At 61.1% G+C, this 15803-nt stretch overlaps 1 protein-coding gene across 1 annotated transcript; it reads left to right on the top strand.

Moving 5' to 3' along the window:
- Window positions 1-1358: 1358 nt before the first annotated feature.
- Tmc6 (transmembrane channel like 6) lies at window positions 1359-15177 on the top strand. The gene is made up of 21 exons (XM_076870787.2): window positions 1359-1614; window positions 2920-2966; window positions 3168-3306; window positions 3400-3536; window positions 3644-3739; window positions 4040-4198; window positions 5669-5774; window positions 5913-6009; window positions 6177-6434; window positions 6545-6735; window positions 7695-7839; window positions 8577-8732; window positions 8976-9127; window positions 9222-9401; window positions 10265-10360; window positions 10591-10666; window positions 11472-11605; window positions 11800-11976; window positions 12079-12157; window positions 13711-13778; window positions 14873-15177. The coding sequence occupies exons 3-21, from the start codon at window positions 3251-3253 to the stop codon at window positions 15012-15014; spliced, it is 2505 nt and encodes an 834-aa protein (XP_076726902.2). The 5' UTR covers window positions 1359-1614; window positions 2920-2966; window positions 3168-3250; the 3' UTR covers window positions 15015-15177.
- Window positions 15178-15803: the final 626 nt, after the last annotated feature.

Below are 15803 nucleotides of genomic sequence, written 5' to 3' on the forward strand. Positions count from 1 at the left end.
GTGGCGTTATTCTGAACTTCCCGCCTCTATCATTGGCACCACCCTATGCCCAGGTCCAGGGACGGGCCTGGCTTCTGGCCCGTAAGAAACCTTCGGGAAGCAACCCCCGGCGCCCCTCCCGGCTGGACATTTCGGAGTAGTCCTGGCATTCCCGGGCCTCATCCCCTGGGACGCTCTGCAGCCCAGCCCTACCTCCCTCTCCTTGTCCCCCTCCTTCAGAGCCCCATCATCCCAGCTCTGAATCCTCCCAGAGCTTTTCTGCCTCCCTGATCATCCCGCTCCTGCTTTCCAGATCCCACTCTGTGCCAGCCCCCAAGCTGGCTGCTGGTGGGCGCAGTGGGCTGGGGGAGCAGGGGGAAGGTCCTCAAACGCTCTTGTGTGTAGGAAGTGGCACTGCTCCAACCGGGTTCACCTGGGGCCATGCACATTGCGCCTGGGCAGGCAGAGAAGGGCCGGGGAAGAGGCGGGAGGGGTACAGGGCCTGGGCAGGGCTGGGCCTCCATGCCCCAGGGAGCCCACCTGAGAACCACACTTACAGCTGCGAGGAAGCCCCACCTGGCCTCTCCCTTGAGTCCAAGCTCAGATCCCTGGACCTGTTCCCACAGATTTCAGGAAGTCCTGGCACTCCTGCAGGCTCTCTGGAGTCCTGACCTGCCCCCAGGAGGGCCCCATCTTTCATCCCTCTTCGACTTCCTGTTCAGTCACGTGCCTGCCTCAGCCCCCTCCACCTTCTCATGAGCTTGGGGGAGAGGTGTCTCAAAGTCAGTTTCCTGCGTGCAGCTCCCAGCGGGACCAAGGCCCATGTGCTGGCTGATGGCACCCTGGAGCCCGACCGTCCTTCCTCAGCCTCGGTTTCCTTATCTGCGAAATAGGAAGGTCAGCGCCCGCCTCCTGCTTGTAGGGAATAACAGAAACCCAGCAGTGGGCGAGCGGGCGCAGCCCTTGGGAAGTCCGCTGTCTTCCCCCCCCCCCCCCCCCAATCGCCAGAACTTTTACCAGATAAGCCACAGGAACTCCGCCCCGAGCAGAAGGGGGCGATAACCGCTGGCGGCAGCTGGGGGTGTGGCGGATGTCGCGCTGGAGGCGCGGGAGGAAGGGGTTACCCAACACCGTGTGGAGAGGCTGCGCTCCGCGGCTCCGCACCGTCGGGTTTTGACAGTCCCTCGCCCTGGGAAGTGGGTGGGTCTGGATGATTGCCCCCTTTTGAAACTTGGGGAAACCGCGTCCTACAAAAACTGGGCTCTTGGGCCGGAGTTTGCCTGGAGGCCGACAGTCACCCCCGACCCTGCGCAGACTCCAGGGACCCGGCGAGAAGGGTCGGAAGTCGGCGGGCAGAGGGCGCAGTTGGCGCCGGTGCCCCAGCGGGGCTGGGCACACCCGGAGGGAGCGGTCACGTGACCGTGGCCCGCCGCCTCGCGGGGCTGGCGGTGCAGCTCCCTCTGCCCTCCAGGCTTGCGACAGTCACTGATCGCCCCCCCTGGGGGGGGGCCCTTTGCCACTCGCTCCCACTGACCCTCCCTCAGGTCGTGGAGCCCAGAGCGCGGTTCCCGGCGGCCCTTGCGGGACAGGTGAGCCACTCGCCGGCGCCCCGCCCCGCCTCCCGGCGCCTCCCAGGTGAGTGGCCCGAGTCCCGGCGCGGGGTCCCCGCGGGGTCGCAGATCGGCGTGGCGTGGGGTGGGGTGGCGCCCTGGGCCTGCGGCGGGCAGCTCGGCGGGGCCGCGCTCCTTCGGCCTCGAAGCCACTTGGCAGCGAGTTCCCAGAGGGCCTCCCAGGGCCGACTCTGGCTGGCACCGGAGCTGGGAGCGGGAGCCCAGCCCGGGCAGCGCGAGGGCGGGAGGCCTGCCTCGCGGGCCCTGTCGCCGTCGCCGCGCGGGGCTCCAGGCAGAGGCGGCCCGGTAGTGTCGCTGTCCTCAGGGTGCGGGTTCCTGAAAACAGCCCCGGCGCTCCCCACCTGGCTCGGCTCAGGAAACGCTGGGACCTGGCCCGCCTGGGGCAGGGCACTGGGTGTGTCGCCCGCTGAAGTCCAGGTGTGCAGGGGAGCCCAGGGACCCTGGTCTGCAGCCCCCAGCACCTCCCATCCCCTTGTGGATCTGAGCTTGGGAGGGTCTGTCTGAGAAGGGTTCCAGGGGACCCCTCAACCCTGCTTGGCTAGTTTTCACTTGGGGCCCGGTGGGGGCCACCTCTAAGGCTCTAGGTGGCCTCCCCCAGTTATGTTTCTACTAGAGGGAGGGCAGGACCTGGGTTGTTCAGTCCTAGGTGTCATGGACACTAGGCTGGGCACAGTGTGGTCACCAGTCTGCAGGGACTGTGCTGTTGCTGGTCGGGGAAGCCTCCTGAAAGGAACCGACTTTCCTGGTTCCCTGGGGCTGAGGGCAAGGAGGATGGAGGGCAGGGAGGACTGAGGCCAGGGCTGGGCCTGTGTCCCGTGGGAGTTCTGCAGAGTCAGCCCGTTGGCAACAGTGTTGGGCACCCCACTCCCACAGGGCACTAGGCCCAGAGGCCCAGCCCCACACAGGGCCCTGCTGGCTCCACTTGTGCTGGGTGACGCCAGAGACAACACAAAGGGGGCCTGTTTGGGTCCAGCATCCTCCCCCATGGCCACCCTGTGGTGATGGAATGTAGGGAGTCAGTCTCCTGAGGACTAGAGGGCCTTGGAGCGCCAGAGTGGAGCACTCAGTGGGGTGGGGGCAGGGAGCCCTTCTGTGTGCTGCTTCCGCTGGGGCTGGGGGCAGGGTTCAGGGCTGCCTGGCGGATTTCCTGCTAGAGGAAGGGCTTTGGGGTTACAGGGCAGGCACAGGCAAGGCCTTGAGCTGCCCTGACCTTTGTCCTAGAGGAAGGTGTCCCTGGGGCAGCACCCTGGGAATGGAGGGCCTGAAAAGGGCAGCGTCCACAGGCACCCACCCCTTCCTCATTTTCCAGGCACTAGTGACCACTGACGACATCGAGGAAACTGATGGGAACTGCAGGTCCACACTCTTTCTTCCTTCCTTTTCTCTTTCCCTCTTCCTCAGCCATTTTGGCATGAGAGTTACTTGGGGTCACTTCCCTGACCATTTGTTCATCTGTGGGTGGGGGATAGGAGAGGGGCAGGCGGTTGGTCCCCCAGGGAGCAGGCCATTTGGATGTGTGCCAGGCATTGAGGGTTTACTTTGTTTCTGTCTCATCAGATGAGCAGTGGGAGTCTCCAGAGGTGGTGTCCAGGGTTTGAGCTGCCCTAAGTCTGCAGACGGGCTGGGCGTGGACCGCAGACATGGCCCAGCCACTGGCCTTGGTCCTCAACGTCCCTGAGGCTCTAGGGGACCAGGAGTAAGTGCTGTGGGGCTGGGGACTGGTGGATGGTGGCTGTGTCACCATTTCTGAGCTGGAGCCTGGATTCCCTCGTCCCCTCCCGCCTGGCAGCCAGGAGCCCAGTCCCTATGAGGAGAGCGAGGTGCATGACTCCTTCCACCAGCTCATCCAAGAGCAGAGCCAGTGGGCCGAGGAGGAGCTGGAGCTGCAGCAGAGGCAGCTGGTGGCCAGAACCCTGGGGGTCCCAGGTGAGCCCAGGCCTGGAGGCTGGCAAGAGTGGACAGGAGCTGGAGATAACCCTCCTGGCCATGGGGTGGGCAAAGTGGCTGGGCAGGGACATTTCCTTCTTTTATAGGCAGTGGTCACCAGACCCTCCTGGGGCCAGAGTGTGCCCCTGTCCACAGCGCAGCCACACTCCGCATCTTGGCCAGCATGCCTAGCCGCACCATCGGTGAGTTGGAGCCTCTGCCCTCATTGCTGGCTTCGACCCCCTCCCTGGGCATCTGTGCACCTCTGAGCCAGGCCCCTTGGCTCTTGGCCACCCTGCCTGCTGCCTGGAGGCCCCGTGCTACCCCACGCTGCCTTGCTGGGTTTTTTTGGAATGAGTGGGTCCTAAGGTCTCGGATAAAGGAATTTTCTTGGGCCCTGGGAAGACCTGAGGGATGGGGAGGCCTGGTGCTGAGATCCGTCCTGGTGGCTGGCAAGGTCCGGCCTGACTCTGTCCTCCCCACTTTGCCACGTATCTTCCTAGGCCGCAGCCGCGGGGCCATCATCTCCCAGTACTACAACCGGACGGTGAAGCTGCGGCGCCGGGGCAGCCGGCCCCTGCTTGGCGACATGGTGCGCTCTGCCCGGCCCAGCCTCCGCCTGTATGACCTGGAGCTGGGCCCCACGGCCCTCGAGGAGGATGGTGAGTGAGTGGGGGCCTAAGCCCCAGTGTTGAAGGCCAGCCTGCAGGGATGTGGGCAGGCGGTCTGGGTGGGCAGGGGGCTGGCGCGCAACAGAGTGAGGAAGCCTTCTTCCTTGAGGTCCCTCCTCAGGGACTCTCAGGGGCAGGCAAGTGGGGGCTTCAGGTTGCAGACAGCTCGGGCCATGCCCATCAGGCCCTGAATAGCATTTGCCACGTGCCTGGAGCATGGGAGTGTGTCTGACAGTGGGCGGTTTTGACCCTGGACATGCAACGGTGGTCAATAGACCAGTGCACCTCTCATGCATCCCCCCTTCTGCCCAGTGAGACAGACATGAGCCAAGGAGACAGAGAAGCAGATGATCAGGGCTCAGATCAGTCTCCGAGAAGAGCGTCCTGAGAGCCAGCCCGGCCTGGAGGGTCCAGGGAAGCTTCCTGGAAATGACTAGAGCAGAGGGGACAGATTCAGAGACCCTGAGGCAGGAGCCCCCCCAGCCTGTCTGAGTAGCTGAGGCTATGGGGAGGGTCTGGTAGGTGATGGAGCAGGGCAGGATGGGGTGGGCCCTGGGTGAGGGCAGAGGCCCCAGTCACCATTTACTCTGGGACCAGGCCATGTTTCAGCTCCCCGAGGCTCATTTCTTATCTGTGGAATTGGGATTAAGGTAGCACTCACCTCCTTGCTCGTTATGAGGATGCAGGGAGGCGGCACCCATGCTTCAGACCCCAAGTGTGGTGACTGACTGGCCCCTGACCCTGTGTGGCCTCTCTGCTGCCACTGGCCTAACCTTATGGTGGGTTTTGAACTTCTCAGGTGAAAGGAGAGCTCTTGTGGGTCCTGGAAGCCTTCAGTCATTTTTCTTTGTGGTGCTTGGGATGGAACTCAGGGCCTTGCACACGCTAGGCAAGCACTCTATGACTGAGCCACACCCCGGCTCTGGGTCCTAAAACTCCTACTGTTGAGGTTTCAGAGTGCCCCGGCCAGACCATCTCAGAAACAGTGTGTGGGGGCAGTTGGCGTCAGGGCTGTGAGCACCCAGGCTGGGTCCTGCCCCAGCTTCTCCCAGCAAGGGCTGAGCACAGCTGGGAGGTGATGGGAGACGGTGGGGTTTCACTGGGCCCAGAGGTTTCTGGGGGCCTGGTGGAGATAGGAGAAGGGGTTCTGGGCTCCAGGGGGTGGACGGAGGGGAGGGACAGAGGCTGCCCTTAGTGGCTGAACCTCAAAGGGGCCTGGGTCCTTCCTGGGGGCCACCCGCCCACAGACTTGAGACCCTTCTATCTGGCCAGCAGGAGGGGGTGTGGGCTGAGTGGTAACTCACACTGCTGGCCTGGGTCTGGCTTTGGCTGCACCCTGGAGAGGAGCCAGCCAGGCCCCGCAGCAGGGTACAGAGCTTGTGTTGGGTGATAACCTGTCCAGGACCCTGGCCATGGGCAGAAGGGAGGGATGCTGTGCATCAGCTGAGCCTCTCGCTGCAGAGAAGCAAGGCCTCCTGGTGAAGGAGCTTCAGGGCCTGTCGGTGGCCCAGCGGGACCACATGCTCCGGGGGATGCCCTTGAACTTGGCTGAGAAACGCTGCCTGCGGTGAGTGTCCCCCAGCCTCGCATGGCCTCAAGACCTACTTCCTCAATTAAGCTGAAAGTGGCCAGATAGAAGGGTCTCAAGTCTGTGGGCGGGTGGCCCCTCTGAGGGTCAGTCACTGACAGTAGCCTCTGTCCCCAGAGAGAAGAGCCAGATTCAGAGGGGGAAGCAGAGGGCCCGGCAGGACCGTGGGGGCGTCTTTTCCTGCTGCAGCCGGCTCAGATACGCCTGCATCCTGGTAGGAGCCTGTGGGGCTGGGGCCTCGTGAGCAGTGGGGCCAGGCGGTGGGTGACCACTCCTCTGCTGCTGCCCTGATGGTGGCCTCCTAATCCTGGCCTTGCCTTGGGGCCGCGGGTGACTTGTGTGGTCCTAGCCCTTAGAGCCTTCCTGTCACTGTCCCCGCAGGCCCTGCATAGCCTAGGGCTGGCGCTGCTCTCCGGCCTGCACGCCGTGAGGCCGTGGCGCCACACACTGAAGCAGATCGGAGGCCAGTTTGGCTCCAGCGTGCTCTCCTACTTCCTGTTCCTCAAGACCCTGCTGGCCTTCAATGCGCTGCTGCTGCTGTTGCTGCTGGGCCTCCTCGTGGGGGTGCAAGCTGCCCTCCCGCCCGGCCCGCCGGACCCTGCCCCCGCCTTCACAGGGCTGGAGCTCCTCACAGGCGGGGTGAGGAGCCCTTGGGCCACCTTCTGCCCCTGGCTCGGCCCCTGCCTCTGGAGGCCTGAGGGCGGGTGGGCTGGGCGGAGGGGTCCTGACCTGGCTCTGCCTCCTCACAGGGCTGCTTTACCCACACTGTCATGTACTATGGGTACTACAGCAACGCCACGCTGAACCAGCCCTGCGTCCCTCCGCGGGATGGCCACCAGTGCAGCCCTGGGGCCAGCAGCCTTCCCTACAACATGCCCCTGGCCTACCTCTTCACCATGGGGGCAGCCTTCTTCATCACCTGCATCTCCTTGGTTTACAGGTAATGGCCTTCTGCCACGTGATCCTGGCTCTGAGCACCACCCATATGTCCAGTGGCACTTCCTTCCACCCATCTGTCCTCCCATCTGTCCACCCACCTGTCCATCCATCCGTTATTCATGAATATATCCATCATTCATTCATCCTTCCTCCATCCATTCACCCATTCCTCTACTTGTTCCTCTACCTATCCACCCACCGTCTATCCATCCTTCTACCTATCCATTTATCATCCATCCATCCCTCTATCCATTGATCCACCTATGTACCCACCTGTCCACTCACCCATCCACCCACCCGTCTACCCATACATCTTTCTATCCCTTTATCTACCCATCTATCCTTCCATCCTTTATCCATTCATCCCTCTACCTGTTCACCCACCTATCCACCCACCCATCCATCCATTAGCCTATCTATCTACCCATCTATCTGTTTATTCACCCTTACTTTCATCTACCCATTTGTCCATCTACCTATCCACCCACCCACCCATCCACCTGTCCATTCCTCCCTCAAGTGTTGGGCAGGAAGGTACCCAAGCATGAGGCCTAACCTAAAGAAGTTTGCTGTCCCTGGGAAAAGAGCAGTGAATGGGCTGGGACAGTCGGAGCCCTGGGGGCGTTTGCACAGGTCTTGGGAAGGTTAAGTAAGAGTGGGTGGAAGAACAGAAGGGAGGTGCTGTGGTCATTGGGTGAGCAATGCAAAGGCCCTGAGGTGAGCCCAGCGTTTTCCATGTGGTGTCTGTTAATGGTGAGTGAAGCCCTGGCTCATCTTCCTGTGGGCGTGTGTCAGACAGGGCTGGCCCAGAGCTGCCAGCAGTCCACTCCGGGCAGGAAGCTGAGGGCATGGCTGCCCAGGGCAAGGTGAGAGAGGAGGCTGCAGGGCTTGTCCTGCCTTCCTCCATGGCCTCTGTTCCCCTAGGCCCCCATTACCCTGCCCATCTCTGCTTGTTCCCAGCATGTCCCATGCTTTTGGGGAGAGCTACCGGGTGGGCAGCACCAAGGGCGTCCACGCCATCACCGTTTTCTGCTCCTGGGACTACAAGGTGACTGAGAAGCGGGCCTCTCGCCTCCAGCAGGACAACATCCGCACCCAACTGAAGGTGAGCGGCCACCTGCCCTGCCCCACGGCCCCAGAACTCCAAACCAGCCTGCCAGTCCCTGCAGCCAGCCAGGGCCGAGGTGGCCCGGGAGCTGTCTGTGAGCTGGCCGCAAGGTGCTGGGATGGGGCGCAGTGGGTGATCTGACATGTGTGGGCGGGGCCAGTGCTGCCAACACGGCCTCGGGCTCCCCCGGCCCTGGGGGGTGAGCAGGCCTCCGCTGGAGCCCCAGCAGGTTAGGGTGACTCCATCCCAGGGCCTTTTCTGGGGTCTGTGCCTCCTGTCCTGCGGCCCTGGGGTGATAACTGCCCACCCCCTCCTTTAGTCACTGAATGGCCACAGTGGCCCTGTGAGTAAGGAGTACGAGAGAGAAAGTGGGCACAGAGGTCACGTCCTTTGCCCAAGGTCTCAGGCGCGGGGCCTTGTGGAAGTCCTCTGCCGTCCTGGGTCTTGTGCTGTGGAGAGCTCAGCTGGACCAGGTTCTTGGCAGCTCCTGTGGGAGGCACGTGTCCTCATCTCAGGGGCCACGGGCACAGAGGGCAGCTGGCTGGCACTCAGGAGGCTTCCTGGAGATGCTGCTGGGGCAGGCAGAGGGGGCCGGGGTGGCGGGGAGGCCTGGCAGCAGGAGGTGCGGGCACCACAGGGAGCCTGGCAGCCACCTGTCCCTCTGTCCTGCCTGTGTGCTGTGTGTCTGCACGTTCGTGCTGTGGGCCAGGTGACAGGTCCTGCTGCCCCCACAGGAGCTGCTGGCTGAGTGGCAGCTGCACAGGAGCCCCCAGAGCCTGCGTGGGCGGCTGCGGCGGGCGGTCCTGCTGGGGCTGGCGTGGCTGCTGTGTCTGGGCACCATGCTGGGCTGCTCCGTGGCCGTCTTCGTCTTCTCAGAGGTCACGATCCAGGTGCGGGCAGGGGCTGGGCTGCAGTCTCCCTCCTTCTTCCCTGCCCTCCCCGTCCTCTGGTTGTGGCACCCCCTCCCTACTTCCTGTATTTGTGAACTGAGCCTGGGTGGGCCACTCCTGGGCACAGAGGTGCTGCCTGGCTTTCTGCCCCTGGGCCCCTTCCCACAGCCCCTCTGCCCCCTCAGAGCCCGTCAGTCAGAGTGGGTGCTCCAGTGACCGCATCCCTCCCCTGGTGCCTTGCAGAGCCCGGTGTCTGCCGGCCAGGAGGCGAGGCTACTGGCTCTGCCCCTGGTGGTCTCCCTCCTCAACCTGGGGGCCTCCTACCTGTTCCGTGGCCTGGCTGCCCTGGAGCGGCATGAGTCCCCGGGGCTGGAAGTGTACGTGGCCATCTGCAGGTGTGTGGCTAGGCGGGCATGGGCTCCCCGGGTGTGCCTGCTATTGCTGGCCCCCTCCCTTGGCCTTCGCACTCACCTCCACCATTCTGTACAGGAACCTCATCCTCAAGATGGCCATCCTAGGCATTCTTTGCTACCACTGGCTGGGCCGCAGGGTGGCTGCCCTGCAGGGCCAGTGTTGGGAGGACTTCGTGGGCCAGGAGCTGTACCGGTTCATGGTGATGGACTTCCTGTTCGCACTGCTCGACACGCTGTTTGGGGAGCTGGTGTGGAGGCAAGGGGGTCTGGATGGGCTGGGCTGGCTTCCCACCCTGTACTGGTCACCTGGACACTCTACCTGGGCAGTGAGGCAGGGCCTCAGATGGGTGGGCCTCCCACCCTCGTACATCTGCATCTGCCAAAGCTTATTGAAGTTTCCAGAAGGTGCAGGAGGTGGAATGCAATGTGTTTTATTTATATATTTATTTTTAATTTTTATTTATTTTTTGGGGTGCTGGGGGTTGAACCCAGGGGCCCTTAACCACTGAGCCATATCCTCAGCCTTTTTATTTCTTATTTAGAGACAGGGTATCTCTAAGTTGCTCAGGGCCTCACTAAGTTGCTGAGGCTGGCTTTGAACTTGAGATCCTCCTGCCTCAGCCTCCCAGGTTGCTGGGATTACAGGTGTGCGCCACTGTGTCTGACTTGGGTCGTGTTTTTAGATTGGAAAGGAAAATGAGGTGTCTAAGAGATACATGTGTTGTAGTATTAGCCTTGTTCAAAGGAAAAGAGGAAAGAGAGTGGAGAGCATCTTCAAAGTGTCACTGGTGGGCTATTATAGAATCTAGACTTCAGATGATTTTTATTTCCTTATTTTTTTTAAATATATGAGTTTAGTAATAAAAAACAAGATTGTTAAATAACTTTGCAGTTTTTGCTGCTGCCGCTGTGGCTTAGGTCAGGTGTATCTTCACCAATTTAGAGAAAGGTTGAGTGGGGCCAGTTGCAGTGTCCAGTCCTTGAATGTTCCAGGATGGCCGCTCTCTCTCCTGATACAGGCTGGGTGCCTGTGTGGGGAGGGCCACGTGTACCAACCTGGTGCCTTCCAAGGTGGGATGAGGGTCTTCTGCCCACCAGTCAGGCCCCTTCTTTACCCAGGCTCATCTCAGAGAGGAAGCTCAAGAGGAGGCGGAAACCTGAGTTCGATATTGCAAGGAATGTTCTGGACCTGATTTATGGGCAGACTCTGACCTGGTGAGGTGCCCCCACTTGCCTTGGCTGCCCAGTTCCTCGGGCAGGCAGAGCACTGTGGTCTGTGACCCTTTCCCTGGGGCCCACACCTGCCCTCCTGGCCACATTGGCCCTAGCCTCCCTTGCAGCAGCGGGCTGGTCCTGGGCAGCAGCAGAGGGTGCGGGCAGCTTGTTCCCATCTGAGCTGGGTCCAGAAGGTGGGGGTGCTGACTATGGCTGTGCCCCTCCTCCAGGCTGGGCGTCCTCTTCTCGCCTCTCCTGCCGGCTGTGCAGGTCCTCAGGCTGTTGCTCCTCTTCCTGGTCAAGAAGGTAATATGGCTGAGCAGTGAGCAGCTGGTGGGGGAGCAGCAGTGGGTGGGCACACAGCTCTGGTAGCCCATAGGTGCCCCGGGCTGGGCAGACTCTTCCCTGTCCAACTATGTGGGGCCACGGCCTAGGGCTAGGCATGTCCCTGGTGTCCCTGCCTTGGGCAAGCCAGGCACTGGGTTCAGAGGTCTCGTTGGGGCCTGTGCTGTGCTGAGTGCTGGGTACTGTTCTCAGCAGGAATGCTCAGGGCTGAGAGCCAGCGACTTTGCCCACACTGGTTCTGAGCTCTCCTTGATCCTCCATCTGCTCACCTGCATGGTGGGACCAGTGCCCTTGCAGGGCTGGGAAAGGTTAGATGTAGAGCTGGGCACAGTGTCGACCTTCAGTCAGTGGAGGTGGCTGCTGGCCTCAACTTTTTTTTTTTTTTTTTTTTTGTGGTGCTGGGGATTGAACGCAGGGCCTTGTGAATGTGAGGCAAGCTCTCTACCAACTGAGCTGTGTCCCAGCCCTGGGTTCAACCCTTTTGCTGGCTTGACCTTGGGCAGTGTGTCCTGTGTGCCTCAGTGCCCCCTCTAGGTGAGGAGGGAAGCCCTGCTGGCTCTTTCCAGCCCTGAGCTCAGATTCCCAGTGTTGGCCTTTCTGCCCATGGCTGCCACAGTCCTGTAGAGTGAGCACAGTGAGGTCCAGGTTCTGTCCTGGAATGCACGGCACCCGCCAGGCCACTGCCCTTCCTCCCTTGGGGCCCTGGGTCTGGGAAGGGCCCTCCACAGGTGCTGTGGCTGTGGCAAACTGTGGTCTTTCTCCCCAGGCCAGCCTGATGGCCAACTGCCAAGCTCCCCGCAGGCCCTGGCTGGCCTCGCACATGAGCACCGTCTTCCTCACACTGCTCTGCTTCCCTTCCTTCCTGGGTGCCGCCATCTTCCTCTGCTACGCCGTGTGGCAGTGAGTAGGCATCGGATGGGGTGGGCAGGAGGCCTGGCCATTTTCTGTGCATTCCTGGGTTGGGGGGGTGGTGCTTGGCTGGAGGACCCGCCTAGGATTTGGAGTGATGTGGAGGTTGCCTTCCTCTGAGGCTTGGGGGGGAAGTGGGTGGAGGGCCCATTGCCCAGAGGGTTCCCATTAACCTCTTCCCTCAGGGTGAAGCCCTCGAGCACCTGCGGCCCCTTTCGGACCCTGGACACCATGTATGAGGCAGGCAGGGTGTGGGTGCGTCACCTGGAGAGTGCGGGCCCCGGGGCCTCCTGGGTGCCCTGGCTGCACCGGTACCTGGTGGAGAGCACCTTCTTTCTCTTCTTGGCATCTGCCCTGCTGCTGTGAGTGCAGGGCTTCCGGGGACCTCCTGACAGGATGCAGCCTGCCACGGGGCCCTGGCCCTCCCTGCCACTTGCTGCCAGCCTGACCACTATGTTCTACAGGGCCATCATCTACTTCAACATCCAGGTGGTGAAGGGCCAGCGGAAGGTCATCTCCCTCCTTAAGGAGCAGATCCGCAATGTGAGTTTCCCTCCCTACCACACCTGGGGGATGCCTGGTCACCGGCCAGCTCCCCCAGGCCCTGCACCCCTCCCCTGAGCATCTTGGATGGTAGTTTCCATGGACTCATCGGTGTGATTTGGTTAAACAGGTGTAGAGGTGACAGGGCCAGGGTTCTGGCCAGAGCTCCCGGTTGTAGGGGCCCCACGGGACTCCAGTTTGAGTGTGTGGCCCTGCTGTGGTGCAGTGTTGGGCAGGGTTTCTGAACTATTGGAAATGGCTTTTGGTCTTCTCCAGGGACACTTGCTGGAAGGCGGGCCCTGGTCAGTGCTCTCATTGGACAAAGAAGGGCAATGAGACTGGAAGACATTTCTTTATTAAGGAGACACAGGCACTTTCCTGGCTGGTCACTCCTGCTGGCCTCTTCTCAGGAATGCCTTGGCCTGTGGCGGGGTCATCTCCTTCAGGGTGCTAGACTGTGACCCCTGCAGATTCCCAGTGGTGGCCTTAATGAATTGTCCTGAGCTCTGACCTCATCCAGGGCCATTCTGTTGAGCACTTGGCCACCTTGGCCTGTGGGGTGCCAGTTTCCAGATGTCCGGCCAGGACTGGGCCTGGGGCTTCTCTTTAGCACTCACCCTGATGGAGGTCAGGGGCTTGTGTCTGCCGTTGGTGTCAGGAGCAAGGGTGGCAGCGGTCAGGCCAGGGGGAAGCTCTCAGGGATGGCTCCTGGGTGGTAAATGGCACAGCCACATAGACCCCACTCCTGCCTCTCACACTGGGGCTGACCTCAAAGCTAGGTGTCTGCTCGAGGTGATCTCGTCTGGCCACACCATCAGAAGCAGGCTTTTGGTGAAATGGCTCCTGCCCTTCCATGCCACCTTTCACTGCGTCAGGGTGCTGTGTGGGGAGGCACAGTGGCACCGGGAGGAGAGTCCCAGCTGCCCTCCATTTCTCTGGAATTAGAGGCCTTTGTCCAGGTGGACCCTGTTGCACAGTGTGCACGAGGCTGAGCGCCTGCTCCTAGTCCGCTTCAGGGGCTGCAGGGCAGGCGTGGCTGCTCCTGTGACCCTCCCCAGGTCCACGCTGGCGGCCTGGAGAGTGAACAGCCTTTCCTTTTCTGGTACTGGAACCTGGGGGTGTTCTACCACCCAGCCACGTCCCCAGCTCCCCCCCCCCCCTTTTTTTCTCATGACACTTTTTGCTAAGTTGCTGAGGCTGGCCTGGAACTTGCCACCTCCTGTCCTCCTGCCTCAGCCTCTGGAGCGAGTGGGATGACAGGCATGGCCATGGCGCCCAGCTCCATCCTCTCCTTTTCTGTCAATGACTTGCTAGAGGAAAACGAGGTGCCACAAGGAGCCTGTGGCTCCTCTTCGTAGACATTGGAGGGTGCTCTGGGGCAGAGCCAGGTCACCAGGTACCAGGAACCAATCTGCTTGGCTACCAACAAAATTGCTCCTGGAGCTGTTGACTCCCCTGGTGAGCTTCGCCACCTGGTCTGGAACAGGCCAGCTCTGGGTGGACCCAGGGATGGACACCTTCTGTCTCTCACCTCTGTGTTCTGGCCTCCCTAGGAGGGGGAAGACAAGATCTTCTTGATCAACAGGCTTCACTCTGTCTACGAGAGGAAGGAGAGGAGCAGGTGAAGGGCTGGGGAGGGGAAGAGGCCTCTGTGAGTCGGGTGGGAGGGGCCGGGGCTGGATAGCATCTCTCTGGGTTGCTGACTCAAGGTGGGTTGGGAGGAGGAAGCAGGAGCCAAAGCCTTGCACACCTTTGCCCCAGTGCTCGGTCTCTCTCTTCATGAGCCATGAAATGCCAGCCAAGCTGGGCCACCTCCCCAGGGAGTCAGCCTCTGCTGTGGCTGCCCTGCAGCAAGGCTGGGCTGGCCAAGCACAGACATGGTTCCTTCCTGTCAAGGCCTGATAGCCCGACTGTGCAGTCTTTCTGTTGGCTTCAGCCTTCATTGTTACCTGTGGGCAAGGGCAAGGGCAAGGGAGATGGCCGAGACGCAGACCCACTTATTCAGCTTACACGTGCACATAGCCACAGGAGGGTGGCCTCGAAGCTCCCTCTGCCTGGTGGACAGACACCAGTACGTACATGTACAAGTGTGTATGAGTGTAGAGCCACACACGCCTGGCTCTCCCACTTCCTCCATGGCCCACCTGCTTGGGAAATGGAGAAGCTGGCCTCAGAGTCACATCTGCAGGTCTGTAGCTATGGCCACCAGGACTTCTCCCCAGCAGCAGGCCTTTGTTTGGAAGCATCTCAGAATAAAACCCTTACTCAGTCACTCACTGGACAGACATGCTGGCCCCTAAACTAGCCTTGGGGACCTGGAGGTCATGCACTCTTGGCCTTGGTTTCCCCAGGTAGAGGGATTGGCATCACCCAGTCGCCACTGCAGGTAGAGGCACCGTGTTCCCTGAGCCCCTCCACTGCTGTAGCCTGCACGGGAAGCATGCCGACGGTACAGGGCTGCTGCCTGTTGTTTACATCACACAAAATTGTTGACATATGACAGCATTTGACCAGCAAAAGTGGAAATTTCACACAGTTCAGTTCCCCCAAGCAAATCCATGGAAGGTGAATCTAATGGCTGTCTCCACTTCAGCCTGCTGCCCACCTGCCTCCATCCTCCATCAGCCTTGGGAGGCCTCCAGTTCTGCCATTCTTGGAAAGAATTTTGGCATTTGGCCATGCTGTTGGGCCCTCACTGACTTTCCTTTCTGGCAGAGCTCACAGAAACGAGGAGGCCGTGATGTCCTCTGCCCTGCTTGCAGACAGAGGGGACAGCTGGTGGGACAGTGAGGGGCCTTGCAGGCTCCCCCAGTTGCGCTCTGTCACTACGTCCTGGCAGGCAGAGACAAGGATCTGAGACCCCGTGGGACACTAGTATGGTGGAGTGACCCTGCTTCCCCCTAGGCTGAGCTGAACTGAAGATGGAGCCCAGAGAGTGGGCAGGTGGGGCCTGCGTGCCTCCAGGGGGCCCTGCCCCATCTGGGATTCTTATTTATTTACATTAAATGGGTTTTGCAAAATGGGCTTGTCTCGGGAGGCTGTGCTTGGAACCTGGGCCTGGCCAGGTATGTGTAGGGGTTCCTGCAGTGCTCAAGGTGTCTGTGTGGCAGGGTGTTGTGGAAACTTGGCCCAGGGGCCATGGAGTTTCTGGGCCAGAGGGGGCCCTCTGCTGGCCAAACTCTTGGAGGCAGTGCCCCTGACCAGCCTGACCCTGAATCCGGGAGAGGACTTGTGTCTGTAGGGTAGATGGGCAGGTTCAGGCTGTGTCCAGGGCCATAAGTTGACCAGTGGGGGAAGCAAATTTAGGGAAGGATGTGGAGGGAGGACAGGAGCCTTGGGGAGAGGAGCCACCAGCACCAGGTCCTGCAGTGGATGGGGCTTGATGTGTGGAATGCCCAGGAGCTGGGGCAGGCCTGATCATGGCTGGCTGGGGGTAGGGGTGGGTCTGGCAGGCTGAGCCTGTGGAATGCTTTAGACTCGAGGATACAGGGAGTGGGCACAGCCTTCCACTCCTAGCCCCAGTGTCCTGATCTATGGATGCGCACAGGATCAGGGGCAGCAATGGCCCCGCCACTCATGATTTTTAGTGGAATCCGGAAAAGGCCAGGCAGAGTGAAGCTCTGCTGACTACCAGCTGTCCCCCACC

This window comes from Callospermophilus lateralis, chromosome 11 (assembly GCF_048772815.1).
Source record: "Callospermophilus lateralis isolate mCalLat2 chromosome 11, mCalLat2.hap1, whole genome shotgun sequence".
Lineage (NCBI taxonomy): Eukaryota > Metazoa > Chordata > Mammalia > Rodentia > Sciuridae > Callospermophilus > Callospermophilus lateralis.